The following is a 27,865-nucleotide window of genomic DNA, read 5'->3' as shown; positions in this document are numbered from 1 at the left end:
TGTTAAACTGTAAAGCGCTGCAGAATATGTTGGCGCTATATAACTAGATTATTATATTATATCTGCAGCAGCTGATCCCCATGTTTTCCTCCTTCAAGACATTGGGGTAACCATTTTCTTGAATGTCAATGTGGTTTCCTACTCGCCCGATTGAGCTTCATAACTCATTACATTTGTGAGCGTTACTGATAGTCGATAGTATGTAGAATCTCTCCTAAATACAGTGTACAGAGGTATAAGCCTCAGTGTCTGCATTAAAATGTTGTAGTGAAGGCCTCAATGACCCTAGTGTAAGATGCCCTATTGCCCCAAGACAGTTTGTAAACCTTGTGATCTGTCCCATTCTTCTCAGTATGCTGCTGTTGTGAAGTGATAACATCTGGGTAACCTCATAGTCACAAAGTAGTAGAAGGTGCCAATGACTGGTGGATGCTTGGAGAAGGCTTCTTACCGGAATACATAGTGCTTGCAGTTTAACTGGTGGAGGAAACAAGCAGGAATGGTACCTTTTCTAGCAAGTTCCTGGTTAAATTTTCTCTAGCAAGATTTGAAGATCCTTTTTTTTTCTTCTTTGCATAGCTGTTCTGCAAATTGAGATCCATAATGACATGGGGGTTTGCATTTCTGCCTGTTTTTACAGTTCTATAGTTTGTTATACACTTTTATGTAACATACATATCTTAACCAGTGATGAACAAGCGTACGCTGATATCGTGTTATCCGAGCATGCTCGGGTGCTATAGGAGTATCTTGGGTATGCTTGAGTCCCTGCTGCTGCAAGATTGGTGGCTCTTAGACAGCTGCCACTTATGCGGGGATTGCCTATTTGTTAGACGGGCACAACACATGCGGGGATTGTCTAACAGCCGCGAGACATGCAGCCGCGGGGACTCGAACATGCCTGAGATACTCGAATAACACCCCAGCATGCGCGGATAACGCAATATCAGAGTACGCTCACTCATCACGAATCATAACCTAGACATGTGTTTGTTGGACTAAGATGTTGACAAGTATTATAGCTGATTTTAAAGTAGAGATTGTGTTTTCTTTCCAGGTGTTCAGGTGAACAGCTATTTCCAGCAAGAATTCCCAAGTCTGCAGGCAGCTGGGGATCCAGAAAAGAAAGAAAAAGATGCAGCCGACGATAATTATGGGCCTGGACCTAGTCTACGTCCACAAAGTAATGCATTTGGTGCTATTTTGTATGAGATATCAAAAAATATATTATAAAATTTATGTAATATATATTTTTTAGCTCTTAGTAATTTTACATGCAAAAGCCTAATAGAAGCAAGTGACATCATTTTTAAAGGGAATCTGCCATCAGGTTTTTGCCATTTAATGTGAGCGCCGCCTGATGTTGGGACAGACACTCTGATTCCAGCAATTTATCACTTACTGGGCTGCTTGCTGTAGTTCTGATAAAATCTGTTTTATTAGCAGGACATTATCATTAGAGGACTAGTAGACCTGCCACTTGTTAGTCCATCAAACTGGCCCCACCTCTGATTCTCAGCTATGGTACCTTTCTGCCTATGCACAGTGCACACAGAACTGCCAGTCAGCTGGGTTATACAGAGCTGGTGGATCTGCAGCAGATAAAATGAGGAGTTAATCAAAACTGTAGCAAACAGCCTAGTAAGTGGTACAATGCTGACATTAGTGTCTCTGCCACTACATGATGCTGCTCTCATGTGGTGTAACAAAAACTTAATGACAGATTTTGTTTAAAGGGAATGTGTCACCTCATTTTTGGCATATGAGATGCAGCCACCGGCATCAGGGGCTTATCTACAGCATTCTGTAATGCTGTAGATAAGTCTCCGATGTAACCTGAAAGAAGAAAAACGAGTTAAATTATACTCACCCCAGCGTCCAGTCCGGTGGGTGTCGCGGTCCGTTCTGGCGCCTCCCATCTTCTAGCAATGGCGTTTTCCTCCTTACTTCTGCCACGGCTCCTGTGCAGGCGTACTTACTCTGCCCTGTTGAGGGTAGAGTAAAGTACTGCGGTGCGGAGGCACTGGGCCTCTTACCTTTCCCGGCGCCTGGACACTGCTGTACTCTGCTCTACCCTCAATAGGGCAGATATTGTTTGCCTGCGCAGAAGTAAGGAGGATGACATCAGCGTTAGAAGATGGGAGGCACTGGACCGCGACACCCATCGGACCGGACCCCAGGGTGAGTATAATCTAAATAGTTTTTCTCCTCTTTCAGGTTACATCGGGGCTTATCTACAACATTACAGAATGCTGTAGATAAGCCCCTGATGGCGGTGGCCGCATCTCGTATGCCAAAAATGAGGTGACACATTCCCTTTAAATATAATTTTAAGATTCTTAAAAAATATGAATTGCAACTTTTCTGTATCTTAGGGTGTATACAATGGCCCTTGACCTATGACTGCTGGAGAATTGTTTTTCTGTTACTGTTGACTGTGATGCCTGAATAGATCTCTTAACCACTTAAGGCCTGGCCTTTTGGGTGCATTTGAAGCATACCAGCCATTTTTATTTCAGTTTTATGGCTGTAGCTTGATTTTTTTTTTTTTTTTTTTAACATGCTGAATATAATTACAATCCAATTAAATTTTACCTGTCCTAATCTGTGCACACAGCCGATGTGGCCAGTTGGCGGGAAGGTGGAGGGAGGAACCTTGGTATTCCGCTTGCACCCCCGGACCAAGAAAATGCTGTTTCGCTGGGAGAAGAAGGATCGTCCCATCCGGCTCTCCCCGGTGCAGATCAGAACAAGATTGCTGATAAACGACCTGCCACCACCCAGCTTAAAGTGAATGGACAGCAACCGGGCCTACCTCCTCAGTACAGAGGCATGATGCCTCAATTTGCTGGAAATGTCAGTATTGCAGTCACCTTTTTATATTTTGGTTTATTTCGATAATCTTGCTTCGTATGTGTAGCCATTCAGGCTGTTGTGCAGCCAGTTGGATATTAGTTCAGTTGTATTCTGGGGCAAGGAGCTCAATTAGCATTTTGTGTAGCCAATCTTTGCATAAAGTATGAGGTCAGGGCTACCGCTAATGGCTTTGTGACAGATGAAACTATATGAACACTGACTTCTTAAATCTACTTTTTTTTCCCCCTCAGATGTTCCCTTCTTATCCTCGACTTCCGTTTCCTCCTGTGCAGGGACAAACTAGATATCCTGCGCAAGCCGAGGCCAACAGGTAATCTTTAGACATTAATCTAAAATGCACATTTTTTTATTAAATGTTTTTTTCTAAGTTTAGTAAACTTAAAGGGGTTTTACAATGACAGTTCATGCTTTCTGCGTGAAAGATCTTTGATTAACAAAATTTCAAATTTATTCCCCTTTCAGAATTGCATCCTTTACGTATCACAGGCTGCAATAGTTGTATCAAGGCCAGTAGTAGGGTTCCTTTGGTCTGGTCCAACATGCGCAGATGGTTTTTCTGTAGTAAATGGGTTATGTGTGTGGAGACTGAGCAGCACATCATCCACTGTGCGTAGCACTCGTAGCGTGTTCCTATAAGGCAGGCAGCACTGTCTTTGCAGATGCCTGCCTTCCCAATCACCGAGAACCGATAATGAGCCATTCTGTGCTGTGCATACCCCAGACAGCGAGGTAGCACAACGCCATGTGCTTGGGGCAGATGAACTGCTTTAATCGGTGATGGTTATCCACTGCATACCACAGTGCTGTCTGCCTCACATGAAGGGTCCAATTTTGCTTTCTGAACAGACAGCGTTGTTGCCTCAGTCTGCCAGCGCTGTCGCCGAATACTGATGACGAGCACATCTATGACTGCTGACTTTTGTACTGTTCGTCCAGATTGCTATTTAGGTCGGGGTCACATTAGCGTATAGCATTGGATGCAATATGCTAATGACACTCTGCTCAAACTCTGCTGTGAGCGGAGTGTTAGTGCTACAAGAATCTCATCACAGGTGAGAAGGTTAATGATCTCTCCTATTTTCTCCATTGCCTGCATCTGCATATATCGGACGGTACTTGGATGACATCCGAGTGCAGTACAATGTTTTGCATGCACCCGTTGGCTTGAATGGGTGGACACCGTGTTAAATACGCAGCCAATCACACCGTGCTGCTATTTTTTTATTTTTCTCATGCTGAGTCAGCATAGAAAAAAAAAATCGCAGACCTGCTCTGCCTCATTGAATAACACTGGTCAGAGTGCAATGTGAGATTTTGTCTCATTGCACTCCTCCGTAAACTACACCAGTGTGAGCGAACCCAAAGAGCAACACTACTTGACTGGTGCATGCTCAGCACAGGCCAGAAGTCATGGATGAAGCACTCATCATCGATTCTCGGTGAGTGTACAGGCAAACAGCTGCATATAAGATAAGCAAAGCCCACCAGGAGTACAAGAATCCATCAATCTGGGGGTAAGCAGGATAAGATATCATAGATAAAATATAACTTTCTCCTTCACCTCATTGGGGGGGGACACAGGACCATGGGTGTTATTCTGCTACCACAAGGAGGACTCTAAGCAAATACACAGATATTAGCTCCTCCTCCGCAGTATACACCCTCTGCTGGCTCTATCCTGAACCAGTTCTTGCTTAGTGTCTAGGAGGCACTAGGGTCTGGCTTCAGACCCTGACTTTATTTTATTTTTTTTACTTTTTTCCTATGGATTGAGTGGGTGATGGGGCCTTTCAAGGTCCCGCTCACCCAAATTCGTCAACAGGCGGGAACGCGGAGTGTCGTTTCTCCATACCCCCTCTTGCACCACCTCAATGCCATGCCTGGGCTCTCCTTAGGGGCGATGGATCCCTTTAATGGGCCCGTTATCCCCACACCGACAACGGACGGGAACATGGGGTGTCACACCCACGTACCCGCTTCCGGAACCATGCCTTCAGCCGGACAATTTGCCCTGCCCTTCCCAAAAGTTTACCTGAGGTACTCTGCAGAGGCTCCTATCAGTGTCCGTGCAGCCCCACTGCACCACCACTGTTAGAAAGCGGCTGGTGTCAGGAGGCAAACGAGCCCTCTCCACCTCCTTATCAAAGGGATGGTGGATTGAGGATGATTTGCGCGGCCAAAATTACCAGCTGTGGCCCATTCACTGTGCACTCGACACTGCTTCATCTGGATGTAAGCGCAGCGTACGTGGTCAGCAGGGGGGCTCCTTCTCTACAATCCTGTATAGATGTCCGGGCCCCCACGGGGATAACCGCCCCATATACGGCGCTCCTGCCGACCTGCCGCAAATTTAGTCCCCGGCTTCTGGCTGGGATAGGCCTAGCTCCACCCACTTTTTAGGCGCTTCTCACTCTGAGCGAGAAACGCTGCGGCCGCATCCCGGCTCACTGGCCCTGACTCCGCCCCTTTCTTTCTTTCTGGCACTTGTCGTTCCTCATGAAAAGCGCTCACTTGTTCTCGGACTCCACTTCCTGTCACCGCGTGACTAATTTACAGGCTGGGGACGCCATCACTTCCTGCATCACCGCATGTGTAACTTCAGGCATTTACACCGCAGCGCAGACTACCTTCTCTTGGGGCATGGACACAGGACCTGGGTAAGCTGGTACACAAGCACTAACCCCTTCCCCCTCTAAGCAGCATCTATATGCAATATGTCTCAATCAAAGGCATCTATTAAGGCGGATAAGACACATACAGTGGTGTATGCCTCATGTACCGCATGTAATGCCCCACTACCACGGAGACACCATACTGCAATCTGTGTGGCCTGCGACCCCTCATGCACATAGGAGCCCCCCCGCTAATGCCGACCCTAGCGAGCCTAGTCCACCCGAGTGGGCCACGTCCCTGGCACAGTCCATGGCCTATGAGGCTAAAGCTATAGAATCCTCCTCAAGCCAGGGCATCACTTTACCCCCCCCCCCCCCCCTGTAGAAGGCCCTTCAGCCACACGAGAGTCTTCCTCAGACAGGGGAAGGACTGCGGCAGAAGATATACAATCTTCTATAAAACGTCCCCATGACTCGTCCCCTCAGGCACTCTGGGGTCTCGGCGTCCGCAAGCTCTGCTTCCCGCTCCCCCTCAAAAGGGATTTGCAGCGAACACTAGTCCGAATACGAGTCAGATGTGGCCGTAGATCCGGACTCGTTAGGAGTCTCTAGATTTCTCTCATTGAAGCGGTCAATAAGGCTCTGAGAGTAAACGAAGAACCCGGAACTAGTCCGGATCACACTGTGTCCTTCAAAAGGACCAAACGTCCTCACACTGTTTTCGCTAACCACCCTGAGTTTACGGAAGTCGCCCGGACAAGCGATTCACAGGGCAAAAAACGCTGGAAGCACGGTGCCCCTTTGTATCTACTCTAAGAAAGGAGTGGACTAAGTCCCCTGCAGTAGATCCACCCATATCAGAGCTCACTTCCAAAACTCCTCTCTCTGATGGCTCGTCCATCAAAAACCCCATTGATTGACAATCTTGCTCGGTCAGTCTTTGAGGCTGCCGGAGCAGCACTCGTCCCTTCCTTCGCCGCCACCTGGGTGGCCAGAGCTATGGTGGCCTGGGCAAGAGGCTCTAGCTAAGACCAGTTGAGACAATAACCTACCTCCCGAGGTGGTCAGTCTCGCTTACCAGATTGCCCGGGCCGGGGATTACATTGTGTATGTCTCCCTAGATGTGGCTAACTGTGCCGCGCTTGCAGCCGCAAACGCGGTTACCATCAGGAGAGCCCTGTGGCTCCGAGAGTGGCGGGCAGACTCCGCTTCCAAGAAATCTTTAACCTCCCTGCCTTACCAGAGTGGGCGTTTGGAGACAAACTTGACCAAATTACCTCGGATGCTACTGGAGGAAAGAGCAAAGTCCTCCCTCAGCAAAGACCCAGTCGGTAATGATGAGTGAGTATACTCGTTGCTCGGGTGGTCTCCGAGTATTTTGGCGTGCTCGGAGGTTTAGTTTCTGTCGATGCAGCTGCATGATTTGTGGCTGCTGGACAGGCTGAATACATGTGAGGAATGCCTGTTAGGAATTTCCTACGTGTATTCAGGCTGTCCAGCAGCCGTAAATCATGCAGCTGAGGCGATGAAAACGAAATCTCCGAGCACACCAAAATACTCTGAGATCAGCCGAGCATGTTTGGGGAAACCCGAGTAACGAGTATACTCGCTCATCACTATAAGTCGGCCTTTTCGGAACCATCACCAGGTTCGCTTCTTCGCAGTACCGCAAGCTGGTCATCCGTAGCCGCTTCCTCTAGCTCGGCCCGTCCTCCGCGCAGGGACAGGGATTCACAACCTTCATTCAAGCCCTCTCATTCCTGGGAAAACAGACCTTCACCTCGTCCCGCAAATTCTCTGTTCAATGACTCGTTGCAGAATTCGGAGGACACAGACAGGGTAGGTGGCCGTCTACTCATTCATCAGGTCTGGCTGGCGGTCGTTCACGACCAATGGGTCAGAGATCTGGTGTCCTACGGATACAAAATATAATTCGCATCTCCCCCGCCAACACGCTTCTTTCGGTCACGTCTTCCAAAGACGAAGGCGCATGCATCCCCATTTTATATATGCACTCCGCAACAACTGAGTCATCGTCCCGGTCCCACACACAGAAAGGTTCAAGGGGTTTTACTCAATCCTATTCCGTTAATTCTCAGGGTCATCCGGAAGATCAAAGCAGGGGAATCCAGGTGATTCTCGTCGCACCAGACTGGCCACGCCGAGCGCGGTACACGGAACTGGTGCAACTAGTCGCTGACGTTCCCTGGCAGTTACCAGACCACCCAGACCTTCTCTCTCAGGGGCCGATTTACCGCCAGAACTCAAAAGTTCTGAGATTAACGGCCTGGCCATTGAATCCTGGATCCTAGCCCAGGCCGGTTTCTTGCAGCAAATAGCTTCCACCATGATTAAAGCTTGGAAACCTACATCCATGCGCATTTACCATCGCATCTGGAAGACCTTTTTCTCTTGGTGCTAAACCCGCGGGTGTTCCCCACTTGTGTTTTTCTATCCCTTCCATTTTGGAGTTTCTCCAAGCAGGATTAAACTCAGGCCTGGCTCTGGCGTCTCTCAAATGCCAAATTTCAGCCCTATCCATCCTGTTCCATTGAAGGATAGCTTTCAAATTGCAGGTTAAGACCTTCAAACAGGGAGTGTCGCACCTTGCCCCTCCCTACAAAATGCCTTTGGAGTCTTGTGACCTTAATTTGGTCCTAGGTGCCTTGCAAGAGGCCCTTTCGAACCGTTGCAGGATGCATCACTCACTCTTCTTTTTTGGAAAGTTGCTTTTCTTGTGACAGTAACATCCATCAGGTGGGTTTTGGAATTGGCTGCTTTGTCTTGCAAATCTCCATTTCTGGTTTTCCACCTGGACAAGGTGGTGTTCAGGACGTCTCCATCCTTCTTGCCTAAAGTAGTTTCCTCTTTTCATCTGAATGAGGACATAGTTTTGCCCTCGTTCTGCCCAGCTTCCGGTCCATCGTACTGAGAAAGCTCTCCACACTTTGGATTTGGTGAGGGCACTCAGGAAATACATTTCCAGAACAGTATTTTTCCGCATCTTGGATTCTCTTTTTGTGCTTCTGGAGGGACACAGAAAGGGCCTACCTGCTTCTAAAGCTACAATAGCCAGATGGATCCGCTCTGCGATCCAAGAGGCTTACTGTGTCAGAGGTCAGCCTATCCCGGCAGAGATTAAGGCACACTCGGTCAGTGGGGGCTTCCTGGGCCATTCAGCATCAGGTGTCCGCACTGCAGGTTTGCAAGGCTGTGACTTGGTCCAGTCTTCACACGTTTGTTAAGCGTTACAACATTCATTCTCAAGCTTCTTCAGATGCGGACCTTGGCAGATGGATTCTGCAATCGGCAATATCACATCTGTAAGCCAGATTTAATTGTTTGGTACATGAGGTTTGTGCTATTTCCCACCCAGGGACTGCTTTAAGACGTTCCGTGGTCCTGTGTCCCCCAGGGAGGCAAAGGAGAAAAGGGATTTTTGTGTACTCACCGTAAAATCTATTCTCCGAGCCAATCATTGGGGTACACAGGACCCACCCTGTTAGCATCTTGGCTTGTGGTTGTTCTTTGTTTTTGACATGTTGCATTTTTTTGTTTGCTATCTGTGAGCTCCTACTGCTTTGATACCGAACTGGTTCAGGATAGAGCCAGCAGAGGGCGTATACTGCGGAGGAGTTGATTTCTTTGTGTATTTGCTTAGTGTCCTACTAGTGGCAGCAGCATAACACCCATGGTCCTTTGTCCCCCAATGATTGGCTCGGAGAAAAGGATTTTACCATGAGTACACACAAAAATCCCTGTTTTAATATTCAAGATTAAATAGCTAATACCTCGCAATGACATATACAGACATTAAGTGATGAAGTGAACCAATGCTCAATTAAAAAATGGTTGTATCTTAACATTCGCGTTTGTACAAGGACATTTTTAGAGGGATAGGTCACATTTGGGTACTGTCCTTGTCAGGATAGGAAATATGGCACTGGGCATGACAGGGAATGTAGTTTTACCTGTCTTTTTCTCTTTTCTCCCCACTGCATGACATTTTTGCTGATTGAAAACCTCTAGTGGTAATATCCAACAATTTGTTTAATTAAGCACTGGTTCACTTATCACTTTAATATCTGTATCTGTATATGTCATGGCGAGGTACTGGCTGCCCCTATTTTAATCTTGAATATTATAAGTTATATGCAATATCTGATGCTGCTTACCCCTACCTAGACATCCGCCTATAACAGCGCTGGCTCATCTGAGCATGCAGATTTCCTGTCTGAGCAGTGCTGAGAGTGAGATCCACAGTGGGTTGTGTGAGATTTGGTCTTTGCACCCACACAACCCATTTGTTAGGTCGGGTCGCACTGCGTTTTAGGCAGTCCGTTAACGCCGCTATTGAGCCCCATTGTCGGGCGCATCGCGACGCATGCCGTAAAGTGTCACGCGTTCACGATGTGCCGTCATTCGCTGTCGGAGCCTTGGACGCGGCCTGCAGCGTCTGAGGCTCCGTCAGCGCTAGTGCAGATGAATCATCTGTGCTAGCGGGTATAGCATAACGCGATCGCGTTATGCTATACCGTTAGCAGCCCATCAACACTATTCATTGAACGGGCTGCTAAAACGTTATGTGAACCTAGCCTTATTGAAAACCTATCTGTGCACGCTGAACCGCACCAGAAGCCTAGTAATGGCTGAGCTATGTTTTAATTTGAAAAAATGCTATTCTGTAAACGATGTTTGGAAAGTTTGTTTTTCAAAGTTCACAGAAGGCATTAACCATCATGGTAAACCCCCTGTAATTACTTAGGTACACCTTACTTTATAGATGAGATATGATATATCATTGAGGATTTCAAGGATGGTTTTCATCAGTGCTTCCTCAATTTCAGACCGCCTCGACGACCACAAGCTTGGGCTGCTGAGGGCATCGATCGTCCCTCCATCATTAGTGCTACTGAACTGAAAGAGCTGGACAATCTGGACACTGAAGCAGATGAAGGCTGGGCAGGTAATTCTCGCTTGCTTTTTGAGGAAAACAGTATTAAGCTTTAGATGATGAAATACTTTGTATCTTAAATGTATAGTTTAGTTTCAACTACAGGAAATTATAATTTTTTTTTTTTTACATAATTTTTGAATCCATTCCTTATGAACTTTGAGATCTCTGCTTGTATCATTCAATAGGAATCTTCATTGTGTTCTCCCATTGTAAAAAAAAAAAAATTGCCCTGTCATGTGATGGACACTCTAAACTCCTCAGATTACAAGACATGTCTCTAATAATTGTACCTCACTGATCATTATTTGACCAGGACTGATATTTGTCCATTGAAAGAAAACTACAGATTCCTAATAAATGACAGCAAGCGAAGATATTGCATGATGTGTATCTGCAAAGCATGCTAGCTTGTGTCCAGAGGACTAGGCGTTTCTTGCAAATGACTGTAACCATGGCATAATTTGCAAAGTGCCTATCATTTGTCTAAATTTGTGAGAGGTGTACGTGTGTGTGGTTATGGCTCAAAGACAGAAGCACCTGCCTATAACTCCTGTGATGGACTTGGAAAGGAGAGAAACTGCCAGAGCTCCACAGTATAGTCATTGTGGCCAATTTATCTCTTAAATTTTTTTTACAGTGCAGACTTGGGGTTCGTGTACATGACCATATTATCAGTTTGAGTGCGATCCGACAAAACATTGGATTGCACATGTCAGATATTTTCCCTCAGGCGGTCTGTCCTGGGAACGACTCGCTACATGCCCGATCTTGATCTGATATTCGAATCACACTCGGCCATGCAAGTCAATGAGTCCGTGGAAACCATTGGACCGCACTCAGATGACGTGTGCAGTTCCACTTGCATAGCCTGACAAAATTGAAATGTTGAAGAAATTATTTTCTCCATTTTCTCCCCATCCGAGAGAATCAGATCACTATGCTCCCACACTGATCAGTGTCATTTGCATAATCTTCCCGATTCTGTTGGAAGAGAGAATCTGTCAGTCTGCATGTGCCCTTAGATTAGACAGTCTAAGGCTATGTACATATGATGCGTTTTTTACACATGTAAATGGTCCAAAAACACACAGGAATATTTATGCAAGGTAATGTAATGACAACCCTGAAGTGTTGTGCACATGATCAGTAAATTTCCATCCATATTCATAGCTTTTATTTTCTGCATCATGTCCATTCTTTTTGCATTTCTGCAGTGTTTGACTCATTGACTTCAATTGAGTCAGTCAAATCTGCAGCAAAAACGCAGATGCAAAAAGGTTTGTATACCTGCTGCTTATTTGCTGCAAAAATGCTGCGATTTGTCAAAGGAAATGTCTGAAGGAGGAAGTGTGTGTGGGCGGAGAATATGTGCGTGTGTGTACTCATGTGACGTGTGTACCCAGGCATCGTCTGATGGGACTACTACTCCCATCCAGCTACGTCTTTTGTCACATATAACAGAGACCGCATGAGCTGATGATGGGAGAATAGTCTCATCATCCGGCGCCTGTGTTCAATTGTAAAAAAAAATTCCAAACATTTACATAATTACATACATATTCACATACAAAATACATACTCGCTGAATGCCTGATGCCTATGTCTCCTGCAAGCAATCAAAATTAATAAACCAATATATACTCATTTCCGCCGTAGTCCGTTTAATACGGAGTGTCCCACAGTGATCTCGCCCGGCCGCTGGCAATACTGTCAGGACTTAATCGCTCCCGCAGTGTATCACTGAGCTGCCGTGCGAGTCCATAAGCTCCGCTGCTCGCACAGCGGTAGGAGTGAGAGCACCGGAGCTGATGAACTTCGGTGAACTCACGGCAGCGTAGTGATACATTGCGGGAGCAATTACCTCCTGTCAGTATATCGTCGGAGGCTGAGTAGAGCAGTCGCATCTCCCGATGTGACTGTTCTACACTTGAGATCGCCATGGGACACTCTGTATTAAATGCACTACGCCGGACAGGATAGTATATGTTTATTATTTCTTTATCGCCTTATTGGGGGGACACAGAATACCATGGGTGTATGCTGCTGCTGCTAGGAGGCTGACACTATGCAAAACAAGAAAAATTAGCTCCTCCCTGGCAGTATACACCCACCGACAGGCACCAAGCACCTCAGTTTGTGCTTAGTGTCTGTAGGAGGCGGACCGGGATCTTCCCAGATCCGCAATTAACCTTTCTTTCCTTTAGGTGTTCTAGTGGAACTTTTTAATTTTTTTGTTTTTTGTTTTGCAGATTCAAGTTGGGAAACAGGGTGGAAGTTTCACCCTGCTTTCCCATATCAGGTGGCTGAGCGAGCAGTGTGGCTGATCCCACATCGCAACTCTCAGTACGCTGGCAGGACTTTTTCCATATCACCTTCTGGTGGTATGGGATGTGGACAGGTGGCTGGTCCTTGCCAAATCCCCCTCCTCACCCCTCTCTCGGGACAGGGCTGAGAGGAAGACAGCAATCGCAAGATTCTCCTTGCCAACAAGAGGTTAATGCCGTCTTCTGCAGGATGCGGGTACAGAGGACAGTTGCCAGCGGCTTGCCACTAACCTTGTGAGGCCCCTGTGATCATCCTCTTCAGGGACGTCAGGTAAGTGCCTGTACGATTCCTCCAGCTCGCAGCATTACCAGCGGAACCATTGGTAACATCAGGCTGTTTGAATCTCCCGCCCCTCTCCCTGCCTGACGGGTGCCGCTCTCAGCTCCTCTCCACATATATTCAAGAGGTCTAAATACAGGGTTTTCTCCCCCCGTTGTCACAGCTGGGCAGGGGTTTCAAAAGCTTTTCTGCGCGCACAGTACCGCCTTACAGGCCTTCTCTTCTCCTTCCTGAGCGATTCCATCACGGGGCTGCGGTGCCGGCTCTTTCACTTTCGCTTTCGTTTCAGCTCCCGCTCTCAGAGCGCCTCCTCCTCCTTCTGAGCGCGCTGTCCTCGCGCCTTTTTTAGCCCATCACAGGGCTCCTTTTCTCTTTTTGTATGTCAGCTCCAATTGCGGCTCAGCCGCTAAGCTCCGCCCACCACTCCCCTCATCAGGCATTTCCTGCTTTTTCTGTCCTGGCTTTCTGCGCTGCTTGGGGGACACTTCAGCGGTTCTGCTGCTCGCCGGAACTAGGTAGGCTCTGCTCTAGGCAGAAATATTAGCTCTCCTCCGCAGTTCTTCCCCAATTCCCGCGGCCATTCAGCGCAGTTTCCTTATGCCCAACTCTGCAAGGGAGCTCTGTTTCAGGCCCACTGCTACTCATTACGCCTGTGTGCGCTGTAAAAAGAAGTGGGCTTCGGGTCAGCCATCTCCTTTCTGCCCGTCCTGCAGTCCTTCAGCTATGTCGGCCTCTCAGGAGCACACAGATTCCTGTGATGAGGGCACTTCCCCTCTCCCAGAATGGGCCGTTGCTATGTCTCAGTCCCTGGTCCAGGTCCTAGAACGTTTGCCTCAGCTATCTACAGCCACCTCTGCACTGACCGCCTCTCAAAGTGAGTCATCCGCACCTGACCGCGACCTTCAGAGGGGCAGGCCTAGTAGGATGTCTAGGAAGCGTCTCCTATTGGGCTCGTCTTCCAGTTCGCTAGGCCCGTCTGCTTCACCCAGGTGTCCGTCTCCTTCAGAGGACGACCTTAGGTCAGACGACGACCCACAATCAGGATCTAGTTCAGAAGCAGATGACATGTCTAAAGGCCCTTTTACATTTAGCGATGCACCAGCGATCCAACCAGCGATACGACCCGGTCAGGATCGCTGGTGCATCGCTAAATGATCGCTAGTGAGCTTTCATACAGAAAGATCTCACAGCGATGCAGCAGCGACGCAGCGCACGATACTCACCTTTCACACACAGCGATGAAGACGTCCTCCCGCCCGCCTCCACGCGGCGCTCGTCGTCACAGCAGGAAGTCTCAGCAGGAAGCGCCCGACGAGAAATGGAGCCGGACATTCTCGCGCGATCAGCGATGGACAGCGGGGGAGCCGGTCGGAGGTAAGTATCACACATAGCGATATCGCTAGCGATATCGCTAGCAATATCGCTATAACGTCACAAAACCAGTGACGTTTTAGCGATATTGCTAGAGATATCGCTTAGTGTAAAACCCCCTTAAAACACGAAATATGGTCGATAGTCTCCTTTCGGCTATCTTCCAAACCCTGGAGATTAAGCAGGACAAGCCCCTTCCTCAGGAATGTTCTGTTCCATTTAAACGATCAAGGCCTCCATCCCAAACTTTTCCAAACCACAAGGAGTTCGATACTACTCTAGCCAAACATTGGGAGCACCCTGAGCAACGTTTTTTGGGCCGCAGGTATTTAGATATTCTGTACCCCTTTGAGGCTGAATTGCTTTCAAAATGGACCAAAGCCCCTGAAGTGGACCCTCCCGTTTCTCGCATAGCCTCTAAGACGGTTCTGTCCCTTCCAGACGGGGCATCGCTTAAGGATCCAACAGACAGGCAGTTAGAATCTCTGGCAAAGTCTATCTTTGAGGCCTCCGGCGCCTCCCTCTGCCCTATTTTCGCCTCCTCCTGGGTGGCTAAAGTCATTTTGGCTTGGGCAAAAACTCTTCGCAGGGGCATCTTAGCGGCAGCTCCCGAGGACGAGCTGGCAGATCTAGCAGATCAAATTAATCATGCGGGTAAATACCTTTTAGCCGCCTCCTTAGATGCGGCCGGTTGCGTAGCAAGGGCTAATAGCAATATAGTGGCTGTACGCTGAGTTCTTCGGTTAAAGTCATGGAATGCGGATACCACCTCTAAAAAGTCGCTCACCAATCTGCCCTTCCATGGTTCTAGGCTCTTTGGGGCCAAGCTGGATCAAATAATTTCCGTTGCCACTGGGGGTAAAAGCTCTTCCCTCCCCCAGTCTTGACCAAGACGCCTTTTTAACAGGGTTTTCGGCCCTTTAGGCCCTTTCGTCCGTTCTAGTCCACAGAGAGATCTGTCCAGCAAGAGCGTCCTTCCGCATCTAGGGAGCGAGAGCAGAAGAAACCATCTTACAAGCCCGCTCCCCGCTGGAGATCTAGAGGACAATACTTCAGGTCCTCAAGTGCCCATTCCGGTAGGTTTGCCTCCAAGTGACGGGGCACCCCCACCTGGAAGTTTTTCCAGGGTGGGAGGCAGACTTTCCTTTTTCGTGGACGCTTGGCTGTCGGTTGTCGACGACGCTTGGGTCAGGGAAATCATCGCATCCGGTTACAAGATCGAATTTTCTTCCCCGCCAGACAGACTTTTTTTCCTGTCTCGACCTCCAAGACAACAGTCCCACATTCCAGGATTCTTTCAGGCCGTCTCCTCCCTTCTTTCCGCCGGAGTGATTATTCCCATTCCCTCAGACTAACTGTTTTCAGGGTTCTACTCAAATCTCTTCGTAGTCCCGAAGAAAGACGGCTCCCTGCGGCCAATCCTGGACCTCAAATTGCTCAGTCGCCATGTGAAGATTCTTCACTTCAAAATAGAGTCTCTTCGATCGGTGATAGCCTCAATGGAGCCTGGAGAATTTCTCTGCTCTGTGGACATACGGGATGCCTATCTTCACATCCCTGTTTGCTTGCAGCATCAGAAATATCTCAGGTTTGCGATTCAGGAAAGTCATTACCAGTTCACGGCTCTTCCCTTCGGCCTAGCCTCCGCCCCCCGTGTTTTCACGAAAGTGATGGCGACGGTCATGGCCATCCTTCGATCCAGAGGGATTCTCATCATTCCTTATCTGGACGATCTCTTAATCAAGGGCTTGTCCCGTCAAGACTGTCTCCTAAGTCTTCAGATAACCCTGGATACTCTCGGCCGTCTCGGATGGTTAGTCAACAAAGAAAAGTCCATTCTCAGCCCCACTCAACGTTTGACCTTTTTAGGTGTGGAATTCGACACGAATCTGGCCCGGGTGTTTCTTCCGAGGGAAAAATTTGCGTCTCTGTTCAAAGGGATTCGAGCCCTCAAACGGCCAACGCCCATTCCCCTTCGATTTTGCATGAAAGTTCTGGGGAAGATGGTGGCTTCCTTGGAAGCAGTGCCCTTTGCACAGTTTCACCTTTGCCCTCTTCAGCTGTCCCTCCTTTCAGTCTGGGATAAAACGACGTTGTCCTTAGGCCGGCCCATGCTCCTCCCTCTCAAAGTGAGGCAATCCCTCACTTGGTGGACAATGTCTACATCAGTCCATCAAGGGAGGTCCTTCCGCTTCAGTGGCAAGTGATCACCACCGATGCCAGCCTCCTGGGTGGGGGAGCGGTTTTCCATCAGAGGACGGCCCAAGGACACTGGAACCCACAGGAAGCTCTTCTCCCTATCAATCTGCTCGAGATCTGAGCAATCTTTCTGGCCCTTCTTCGCTGGCAACCCCTTCTCGTCGGCAAGCCGATCCGCATTCAGTCGGACAACGCCACAGCTGTGGTGTATATAAACCATCAGGGCGGCACGCGCAGCCACCAAGTCATGTCAGAAGTGGCCAGGATTCTGCGCTGGGCGGAACGTTACGTCCCAGCAATCTCCGCCGTTCACATTCCAGGGGTGGAAAACTGGGCAGCCGACTTTCTGAGTCGTCAAGGCCTAGCATCAGGCGAATGGTCTCTCCATCCCTCAGTCTTCGATCAGATATGCCAGCGCTGGGGTTATCCGGGTGTCGACCTCATGGCATCTCGGATGAACCACAAAGTTCCGCGCTTCGTAGCTAGGTCCAGGGACCCTCTAGCCGTCGCTTGCGATGCCCTAGTAATTCCGTGGTCCCAGTTCCAACTCCCTTATCTTTTTAGATTAGATTAGATTAGATTTAGATTAGATAAACTTTATTGATCCCGGAGGAAATTACAGTATTACAGCAGCAGAACAAAGATCAAGAACATTACAAGAACAATACACACTTTACAAAATAAGTCTATATGGACAGCAGATGCGGATAGACTGGTACTTGTAACTCACCAATTCCCCCCCATACACTTTGAACTTCATTTAGTCTTGGGATGCTTTACACTTATACATTTGTTAAACATCCCCACAGCTGTCGGAACAAACGATTTTCTATATCTTTCCTTTTTACACATTAGTTGGAGTAGACGCTTGCTGAATGTGCTCTTTTGCTTCGCAAACAGTTCATAGAGCGGGTGTGTATTGTTGCTCATTATAGCCTTGCATTTCTTAGTAATTCTATCCTCTAATACCTCCTCGAAAGTCCTGAGTTGTAGACCCACCGCCGCACTAGCCTTCTTGATAAGTTTATTCAGCTTATTCGCGTCAGCTGTGCGCACACTACTACCCCAGCATATAATTGCATCAAAGATTGCACTCGCCACAATGGATTGGTAGAACATTTCAAGCATTTTGCTACACACATTAAACGACCTTAACTTCCTTAGGAAGTAAAGTCTACTCATCCCTTTCTTGCAAACCTTCTCCATATGGCACCTCCAATCAAGCTTGCTGTCCAGGTGAACCCCCAAATATTTGAAATTCTCCACCATCTCCACATCCTGACCATCAATAGTGATAGGTAAGCAATCCTTCATGCACCTTCCATAACTCAACACCAGCTCCCTGGTTTTCTTTACGTTGAGTTCTAAATGGTTAGCCTGGCACCAGTCAACAAAGTCCAAAACCACCCTTCTGTATTCCTCCTCCCCCCGGTCTCTCTCAATACCTCCGACTATCACTGAGTCATCAGAGTACTTCTGAAGGTGACAAAGGTCTGATTTATACTGAAAATCAGCTGTGTATAACGTAAAAAGGAATGGCGACAGCACCGTTCCCTGAGGGGCTCCAACACTACTCCGCACACTATCCGATACGGCCGCCCCCAACCTCACAAACTGTGGCCTGTCCGACAGATAATCAATGATCCAATTCACTAGTCCCTCATCAACCGCCATTTCAACCAGCTTTTTACGTAATAATAGTGGCTGTAAGGTGTTGAATGCACTGGAGAAATCGAAGAACATGGCACGCACAGTGGTTCTATCATTGTCCAAAAAGGAATGTACTGTTTGTAGTAGATACGCTACAGCATCGTCCACCCCCAGACTCTGCCGATACGCAAACTGAAGGGGGTCCGTAAAAGCAGACACCCTCGGACACAAGTAGGCAAGTACAATTCTCTCCAAGGACTTCATCACATGCGATGTTAAGGCCACCGGTCTATAGTCATTATGGGAGCTCGGGAAGGTAGTCTTGGGAACCGGCACCAGGCAAGAAGTCTTCCATAGAACTGGTACTCTCTGTGATTGTAAGCTCCAGTTAAACAGGTGCTGGAAGACAGTGCACAACTGATTCGCACACACTCTGAGGACACGTGGACAGATACCATCAGGCCCTGCTGCTTTACCCATGACCAGCTTACTAAACTGTTCCCTCACATCATTTTCGGAGATCAAGAAAGACTCCGACTTCCTCCCCCCAGTTGATATTGCTCGTCTCTCCCCGGCCCTCTCCTCTGTTGACATGGCACATTTATTGTTGAATCTGTTGAAAAAAACATTCATTTCATTAGCCATGATCAGCCCCCCACCCCCCTGATCTGACCTTGCCTTAAACCCAGTCAAAAGCTTCATTCCACCTCTTGCCTTGATCCCAAGAGTGGTAAAGATAAAATCGGAAGGCGTTCCAGTAATTCTTGTGGCTCCAGACTGGCCAAGAAGGCCTTGGTATGCGGAACTGGTGAACATGCTCGCGGACGTTCCCTGGAGGCTTCCAGACCGTCTGGATCTTCTCTCGCAAGGCCCCCTTTACCACGAGAATTCTCGGTCTCTGAATTTAACGGCATGGCCGTTGAGGCCGCAATCCTAAGAGAATCAGGTTTTTCCAACCAGGTGATTCAGACGATGATCAAAGCCAGGAAGCCAGCCTCCTCCCGCATTTACCATAGGCATTGGAAGGCTTTTTTTCCGTTGGTGCGACGATAAAGTTTTTCCCATGTCCTTTTCCATTCCGTCCATACTGGTTTTTCTCTAGTCTGGCTTAGATTCGGGTCTGTCTCAGTACCCTCAAGGGCCAGGTTTCTGCCTTGTCTATCCTCTTTCAAAGAGAGCTCGCTTCCTTACCGCAGGTTAAGACGTTCCTCCAAGGAGTCGCTCATGTGGCTCCTCCTCATCATTCACCAATAGAACCGTGGGATCTCAATCTCGTTCTTAGCGTTCTCCAAAAGGCGCTGTTTGAGCCCATCCAGGACATTCCTTTGTCACTTCTGTCATGGAACGTAACCTTTTTGATCGCCATTACATCCATCAGAAGAGTTTCTGAGTTAGCGGCCTTGTCACGTCTTTCTCCTTATCTGGTGCTCCATCAGGATAAAGTCGTCCTCAGGCCCATTTCTTCCTTTCTTCCAAAGGTGGTTTCCTCCTTTCACATCAACGAGGATATCGTTCTTCCATCGTTTTATCCTGCTCCTTCTCACCCTCTTGAGAAGTCACTCCACAAACTGGATGATGTTAGAGCCTTGCGTGTCTACCTCGCTAGGACCGCTTCACTTGTCAATCCGATTCATTGCTGGTCATCTCTGAAGGTCACCGGAAAGGGCTTCCGGCATCCAAATCCACGATCGCTCGCTTTATTCGTTCTACCATTCAGGAAGCATACCGACTTCAGGAAAAACGACCCCCTCCGGGAGTGAGAGCTCACTCCACCCGGGCTGTGGCAGCTTCGTGGACCGTTCGACACCAGGCTTCGGCTCTGCAAATTTGCAGGGCCGCTACCTGGTCGTCCTTGCACACATTTGCAAGGTTCTACAGGGTTCATACCCAGGCCTCGTCTGATGCAGTTGTTGGTAGGAAGGTTCTGCAGGCGGCGGTGGCGCACCGGCCGACCTAAGCCTTTCCTGTTCTTTCGTTCCTTATTGCTGTTCCTGCCCTTGGGACTGCTTTGGAACGTCCCATGGTATTCTGTGTCCCCCAATAAGGCGATAAAGAAAGATGGATTTTTGGTTCTTACCGTAAAATCTCTTTCTTGGAGACTTCATTGGGGGCCACAGCTCTCTCCCTGTTTAAGTTGTACCATGTTGGGTCTTTGAGTCCCTTGTTGAGTTGGTACATATGTTCAGAGTTACACGATTTTTCCTACTGCTTTTTCACCAACTGAGGTGCTTGGTGCCTGTCGGTGGGTGTATACTGCCTGGGAGGAGCTAATTTTTCTTGTTTTGCATAGTCAGCCTCCTAGCAGCAGCAGCATACACCCATGGTATTCTGTGTCCCCCAATGAAGGCTCCAAGAAAGAGATTTTACGGTAAGAACCAAAAATCCATCTTTTTTGTTTGCAGGAGATGAGGGTGTCACAGATTGGGTGTTCAGTAAGTATGGTAAATTTAGATTCAAGAAAGGAGTCTGTGATTATTTCAAATAAAGGACTTTATTCTGAGTGTCTGTGTTTTATACAATATCACTATGGGGTTAGTAATGGATAGATGTTCTTGTAGACGCCTTTCCATTACTAAACTGTGGGCTTGATGTCACCTGACAATACAATGGTGACTTCAACCCCACAAATATAAACCCCACTTGCTTCCGCTACAGGGCAAGTGGGAAGAGCGGGCTAAGTGCCAGAATTGGTGCATCTATAAGATGCGCCATTTGTGGGGCGGCTGAGAGCTGATTTTTTTTTTTTAGTCTGGGAGGTGGCCAATATTCATGACCCCTTCCTAGGCTATTAATATCATGCTCAGACTGTGTATGTGTGAGACTATACGCTATGATTCGCCGCATGTAACCAAAACTCTGTTTACTGTGATCGCCAATTGCCGCATCATTTTGTTTTGCAGTTCTAATAATAATAATAATATTTATATAGCGCCAACATATTCCGCAGCGCTTTACAGTTTAACAGTTTCAAAACACAAGTCATAAGTAACAACGCTAACAATACAATAATTAAAGCAAAATAAGACGAAATAAGACGACCCTGCTCGTGAGAGCGTACAATCTACAATGAGGTGAGGGAGATACAGAGTACAGGTGTGTATTTACAATGGTGTATTTACAATGAAGGTCCAGCCATCTTGCAGGAGTGAAGGATGGATGGAGATAGTGAATGGGCTACGCACGCACACTTACACAGAGAATGACTTTGATTAGTGAATGTGATAGGCCGCTCTGAACAGGTGTGTTTTGAGGGAGCGCCTAAAACTATGCAAATTGTGGATAGTCCTGATTTCTTGGGGTAGAGCATTCCAGAGGATAGGAGCAGCACGGGAGAAGTCTTGGAGTCGGGAGTGGGAGGTACGGATTAGTGCAGAGGTTAGTCGAAAGTCGTTTGCAGAGCGCAGCGATCGGCTAGGCCGATAGACAGAAATGAGAGAAGAGATGTAAGGGGGTGCCGCACTGTGGAGAGCTTTGTGGGTGAGAACAAGTACTTTGAATTGGATCCTACAATGAATGGGCAGCCAATGTAAGGACTGGCGAAGAGCGGACGCGTCCGAGTACCGATTACCCAGATGGACGATCCTGGCTGCTGCATTGAGTATGGACTGGAGAGGGGATAGTCGAGTGACGGGGAGGCCAATTAATAGAGCGTTGCAGTAATCCAGGCGAGAGTGGATCAATGCAACAGTGAGGGTTTTTGTTGTTTCCATAGTGAGAAAAGGGCGGATTCTAGAGATGTTCTTTAGGTGTAAGCAGTTCTGCAGCTATTCACCTGCCCGCAGTAGGCAAAGCTTTGACCCCGCAACTTGTTGCTGGGCCCTTGGGGCTGAGTCTCGCACAGTGATATGTCCGTGCTCTGATTCTTAAGATTCCAGTTTGACGCACGTTTGCTTCTCATTTGCAGGGGCACAAAGTGAAGTCGATTATACGGAGCAGCTGAACTTCAGTGATGACGATGAGCAATCTCCTTGTCAGAAAGAAAAAGAGAGCTGGTAATCTACCCTCTTTTTTGCTTATGATTGATCTATGTATCCATAGTGAAGTTACATTTGATGTAGTTGTGTGTTTAACTGTATGTATTTATCCCTTTTTGTACTTTGAATTAAAATATGGTTTTTCTTAATTTTCAAATGTTATCCCCTGAGTTTTGCTTTGTGACTTGAACAACATATGGATTGAATATTCTCTGATCTCTTAATACTACACCTTAAACCAGACATTGTCAACTATGACAGATCCCAGCTCCATGTTTTAATTCTCAATCAAAAGTTATGTAAAATACAGTTGGCTACCACTTCAAAGTAGTAATCATGTAATCCCACAGCGTTATGATGGAACTGGTTCATTCTCCAGGAAGTTGTCATTCATTTCAGCTAATCTAAAGGAAATCTGTCAACAGGTGTTAGAGCTGCGTGACGTAGCGGTAGATGCCCTGATTCCAACAATGTATCACTTACTAGGCTTCTTGCTGCAATTTTGAGAAGATCACTGTTTTATGTGCTGCCAATCAAGCAGAGCTCTGTATAACCCCGCCCACACTACTGATTGGCTGCTTTCTTCCAATCATTTGTGAGGGCGTGGTTACATGGAGTGGAAGGACTACATGGCACAAGACAACTAGTCCTCTAGTGATGATCTGCTGATAAGACTTGTTTAAACTACAAGCAGACCAGTAAGTGATACAATGCTGGAATTTAGCTCTCTGCCTCTACATCATGCTGCACTCAGATTAAATAGAAAAAACCTGCTGATAGCTTCCCTTTAAAAGTCTAAACATTAGTTAAAGTAATGATCTTATCTAGCATATGGTGGTTTAGAGGAAGGGTGAACATCATCTTTTACCTCTGAAAATGTAATGGGCTCAGTGTGGTGCGAAAAAGAGGCACAGCATAAATCAGAAGAAACTCCGAACAAACCCTACAGTTTTACAGGGAATCTACTTTTCCATTGGGCCTTGGGTATATGGGCATTCGCTCATAAAGGCTGTTCTGATGTGAAGAGCATCTTAGGATATTTTAGGATTCCCCACTGAGTGGGAAGATTTTACGTGACGTGAAATGAAACCTTTAGGCTATGTGCACACGTAGGAAAAGTGGTGCAGAATTTTCCGCACAAAATCCGCATCTCCTGACAGAATCCGCAGCCGCGGATTTGCCGCTGTTTTTATGCGGATTTGCCGCGGAATTGATGCAGATTTTGTGCGGATTTTCTGCAGCTTTTGCCACTGCAGATTTCTATCATGGAGGGGTCCAGAAACGCTGCAGATCCGCACAAAAGAAGTGACATGCACTTCTTTTAAATCCGCAGCAATTCCGCACTGATTTTTCTGCACCATCTGCACAGCTTTTTTTTTTTTTCCATTGATTTACATTGTACTGTAAATCACAGTGCAGATCTGCAGCTTTTCTTCGCGGAAAAATCCGCTGCGGATTCGCAGCAAATCTGCATCGTGTGCACATAGACTTATGCTGTAATTAGAAATGATGAAAAAAAATGTTAATTGGGTGTTTGTGCGAAGAGGTTAGTATAGAGATTACATGAACGTTTCATATATTTCATGATTGAAGGGCAAGGAAAGAGCCACAATGTTAGGCTAAGTGCACACGCTGCGGATTGGTCTGCGGATTTTTTATCTGCGGAACCTCAGGTAAAATGACCTGCGGATTGGCCTGCGGTTTATCATCTCTACAATGGAGGAGATGGTAAACCGTAGCAGAATCCGCAGAAAAGAATTGACATGTCAATTCTTTCTGCGGATTCAAAACCGCAGCTTTTCCGCAGTTAAAAATCCGCAGCATGTGCACAGCAGAATGTAAATCCTATAGGATAACATGCTACTGTACACTGTCTTCAGAACTGCTGCAGTTCTGCTGCGGCCAAAACCGCAGCGTGTGCACATAGCCTAACATTCACGCTGAGTTTCTTGGCCATAAATATTTGACAAATCTGGTTAACGCCCTTTTAGTTTTTGTGGTGACAGGATAGGTGATAACTTGTTAATTGGTGGTGATCAACCACTGTGATCCAGATTGATCATCGGAATGGGGAATTTCTATATCTGTTAGAATGGAGCGGCCATGCGCATGTTCAACGTAGTCTCCATTCATGTGGCTCTGAGGCTACTGGAAATAAGAAATTATCGCATTTGGCAGCCGAATAAGGAACAAATGGAGCGTGCACACTGCTCCGCTCTAATGGGGATAATGTGACTGGTCAGGGATAATAATTCCTGATTCCGCCAACGGTGCAGGTCACTGTGGTTGGGCCCACAGCGATCAATAGGTTATCGCCTATCCTGTGGATAGGTGATAACTTGTTTTCAACAGACAACACCTTTTAAACCTTGTGATTGGACGTATCATCACCATAAGGGTACCGTTACACCTAGCGACTCACCAGCGATCCCGACCAGCGATATGACACGGTCAGGATCGCTGGTGAATCGCTGGGTGGTCGCTAGTGAGCTGCCACACAGGCAGATCTCACTAGCGACATCGCAGGGGACGGGGATCGCTACTTACCTGTCAGACGCGGCGATCCTGCGTCCTCCCGCCTGGCTCCACGCGTCGCTCGTCGGCGCCGCAGGAAGTGGCCGACGAGGAATGGTCCAGCAGCTTCTCGCGCGATCAGCGATGAGCAGCGGGGGAGCCGGTCGGAGGTAAGTATCATATGCAGCGATATCGCTAGTAATATCGCTGTAACGTCACAAAATCTGTGACGTTACAGCGATATTGCTAGCGATATCGCAGTGTGTAACGGGGGCTTTACTGTTAAGATGTAAACTATGCCCCTCACAGCTACATCCCATGTAAGGACGGTAAAGCAATGGGTATTATGCACTCATTTCAATAAGACCTACTTTGCTCACACTTTCTTTTTGGTAGCTGCTCTGGTTGCTGCTTAGATCTATTATTCTTATTAAGTTCAACTTTATTAGGTCTGTATTAATCAGTCATTCTTTTTTTTTTTTTTTTTTTCCTTTTACCTTTCTGAAGTCTTTTGCTGCTAATTAAAGGGACTCGGTCAGCACAGATTGACTGACTGTTCAAACCAAGCACAGAGGCGCTCTGCATCACGGCATGACCAAACATTTATATACATCTTCCCACCTGCTTGGTTTCCACCTATATCAACCCTTCTCTTCACCTATGAAGCCAGAGCTGTCAATCAAAGAAGAGGAGGTGAAGATAGAGGGAAAACCAGCCAGTGGGAAGGTGTATATAAATGATTGGCCCCGCTGTGAAGCACCGAGCAGCAGTACTTCGGTTGATCAGTCATTCTGTGCGAACAGCCCTTTAAAAGGAATTTGTTGCCAGGTTTTTGCCACCTAATTTGAGAGCAGCAAACTGCAATCCATTTAGGAATTGATGGATAAGTGCAAAAACGAAGGTATCAGTTTTTGCTGCATTTTTGTTGCAGAAATCTAAGCACGTTATATCATAATGTTTTTGTGGTCACTAATTTTACCAACTTGCACAAGAGACTACCAAGACGCTGCAAGAAGAACACCGCAAAAACACAGCAAAGCCTGCTTATTGTAAGCAGCGTCTTTACTGCCAAAGAGGGGTTTTGCGTGTGGGGGGAAAAAAATTCGCCAAAAACACAACGTGCGAACATGGCCTTACATGGTACTGAATCACAACCCTGCTGACTCCACCATTGAAAGATCTTCCATGTTTTTATTATATACGCTTACCAAATAAAATATCTTAACAATATGAAATTTAAAAAAAAATAAAACAGCATTGCCCTTTTAGATTGTGCTTTTAAATGCAAAACCTTGAATCCACTTTCCAAAAAAAGATGTTTTCCCAAAGCTGCAGTTGTAGTAAATGCAGACAATATTTTTAATGCGCTAATAATGCGGCCGTATTGCACTATTATTCCATAATATTGTGCCAAAAGTTCTCATACAAAGTGATATTGATGATTAAACTGTGTTCCAAATTATTATGCAAAAAGAGTTTAGGAGTGATAAGGTTAGAATTTTTTTTGTTTGTCATTTAAACTCATTGATGGTGATGTGTGTCAGGGCTCTTTATATCACTGAAAGCAATTGCAGATACCTGTGCAAATTAGTTTGGCAGGTGTGTCCAAATAAAGGCAAGACTACTTAAGAAGGCTGTTCCACATTATTAAGCAGCCTACATTTTTTGCCAAAATGGGAAAGAAAAAGGATGTGTCGGCTGCTGAGAAGCAACAAATTGTGGAGTATTTAGGTCAAGGCATGACTACAATCAACATTGCCAAGACACTTCATCGTGATCATCGCACAATCAAGAAGTATGTAGCTGATTCCCAGCACACACGTGTGCATGCTGATAAGGAAGAATTAAGGACTCTTTCCAACAGGCAATTGCGTCAGGTTAAAAGAGCAGCTGCAAAAATGCCTTGTCATAGCAGCAGACTAGTTTTTGAAGCTGCTGGTGCCTCCAACGTCCCCCGAACAACAAGATACAGGGTCCTTCAGAGGTTTGCAGCTGTGCGTAAGCCATCCTGTCGACCACCTCTATCCACTGCACACAAGCAGAAACTGCTCCAGTGGGCCAAACGATACATGAAGACTGACTTCCAAACTGTTTTGTTCACCGATGAGTGCCGTGCAATGCTCGATGGTCTAGATGGATGGAGTGGAGGATGGCTGGTTGATGGACACCCCATGAAAACAAGGCTAAGGCGCCAACAAGGAGGAGGTGGAGCAATGTTTTGGGCTGGAATCATGGGGAGAGAGATTGTCGGCCCCTTTAGGATCCCTGAAGGGGTTAAGATGAACTCCATATTCTATGTGGAGTTTCTAAAACAGCACTTACTGCCATGGTTCAAGAGGAAGAACCGTGCTTTGCACAGCAACATCATTTTCATGCATGATAATGCACCGTCTCATGCTGCAAATAACACATCTGCATCTCTGGCTGCTATGGGCATAAAAGAGGACAAACTTATGGTGTGGCCACCATCTTCCCCTGACCTCAACCCCATTGAGAACCTCTGGAGCATCATCAAAAGGAGTGTCTATGATGGCGGGAGGCAGTTCACATCTAAGCAACAGCTCTGGGAGGGTATTCTGTCCACATGCAAAACAATTGAAGCACAACCCATCCAAAAACTGACAAATTCAATGGACGAGAGAGTTCAGAAGCTTCTTTCGAACAAGGGGTCCTATGTGCAAATGTAACATCACCTAGAATAAAGTTTTGACTTGAAAACTGTTTGATTTCATTTTGTAATAAGCTGATAATGCTTATAATTTCACAATTGACCATTTTTTTGTTCAAAATAAAAAGGTTGAAAACTCTGCTGTGCATAATAATTTGGAACATGCATTTTGAGTGTTTATTTTTAAAAATATACTGTTTTCATAGGCAGTTTGTTCAAAAACATTGCAGAATATTAGATGACTGGAAAATAACAATGACTGCAATTCATATAGGTAATTGAGAAAATATGAGGAAATATTTTTTGCATAATAATTTGGAACAGGGTAATGTACTGTTTAAAAAGGTCTCGATTCTCAAAACATCTTTGGTACAAAAACGTAGCACTGTAACCACACGTTTGGTATCGGCCGTGCTTCTTGTGCATGTTCAGCTTTCTC

At 46.8% G+C, this 27,865-nt stretch overlaps 1 protein-coding gene across 5 annotated transcripts in view; it reads left to right on the top strand.

The window, feature by feature from the left end:
* The window catches only part of PRRC2C (proline rich coiled-coil 2C), a 147,631-nt gene that overhangs the window by 56,192 nt on the left and 63,574 nt on the right, over positions 1-27,865 (top strand). For all 5 annotated transcript variants that reach the window (XM_073571543.1, XM_073571541.1, XM_073571539.1 and 2 more), the window contains exons 5-9: positions 1,058-1,183; positions 2,618-2,856; positions 3,108-3,187; positions 10,337-10,455; positions 22,175-22,262. In XM_073571543.1, the coding sequence (XP_073427644.1) occupies positions 1,058-1,183; positions 2,618-2,856; positions 3,108-3,187; positions 10,337-10,455; positions 22,175-22,262 (652 nt within the window). The remainder of the gene's footprint in view (positions 1-1,057; positions 1,184-2,617; positions 2,857-3,107; positions 3,188-10,336; positions 10,456-22,174; positions 22,263-27,865) is intronic.

This window comes from Dendrobates tinctorius, unplaced genomic scaffold, assembly GCF_039654945.1.
Source record: "Dendrobates tinctorius isolate UK_male_01 unplaced genomic scaffold, ASM3965494v1 ptg000029l, whole genome shotgun sequence".
Taxonomy (NCBI): domain Eukaryota; kingdom Metazoa; phylum Chordata; class Amphibia; order Anura; family Dendrobatidae; genus Dendrobates; species Dendrobates tinctorius.
This window is presented reverse-complemented; position numbering and strand designations above follow the sequence as displayed.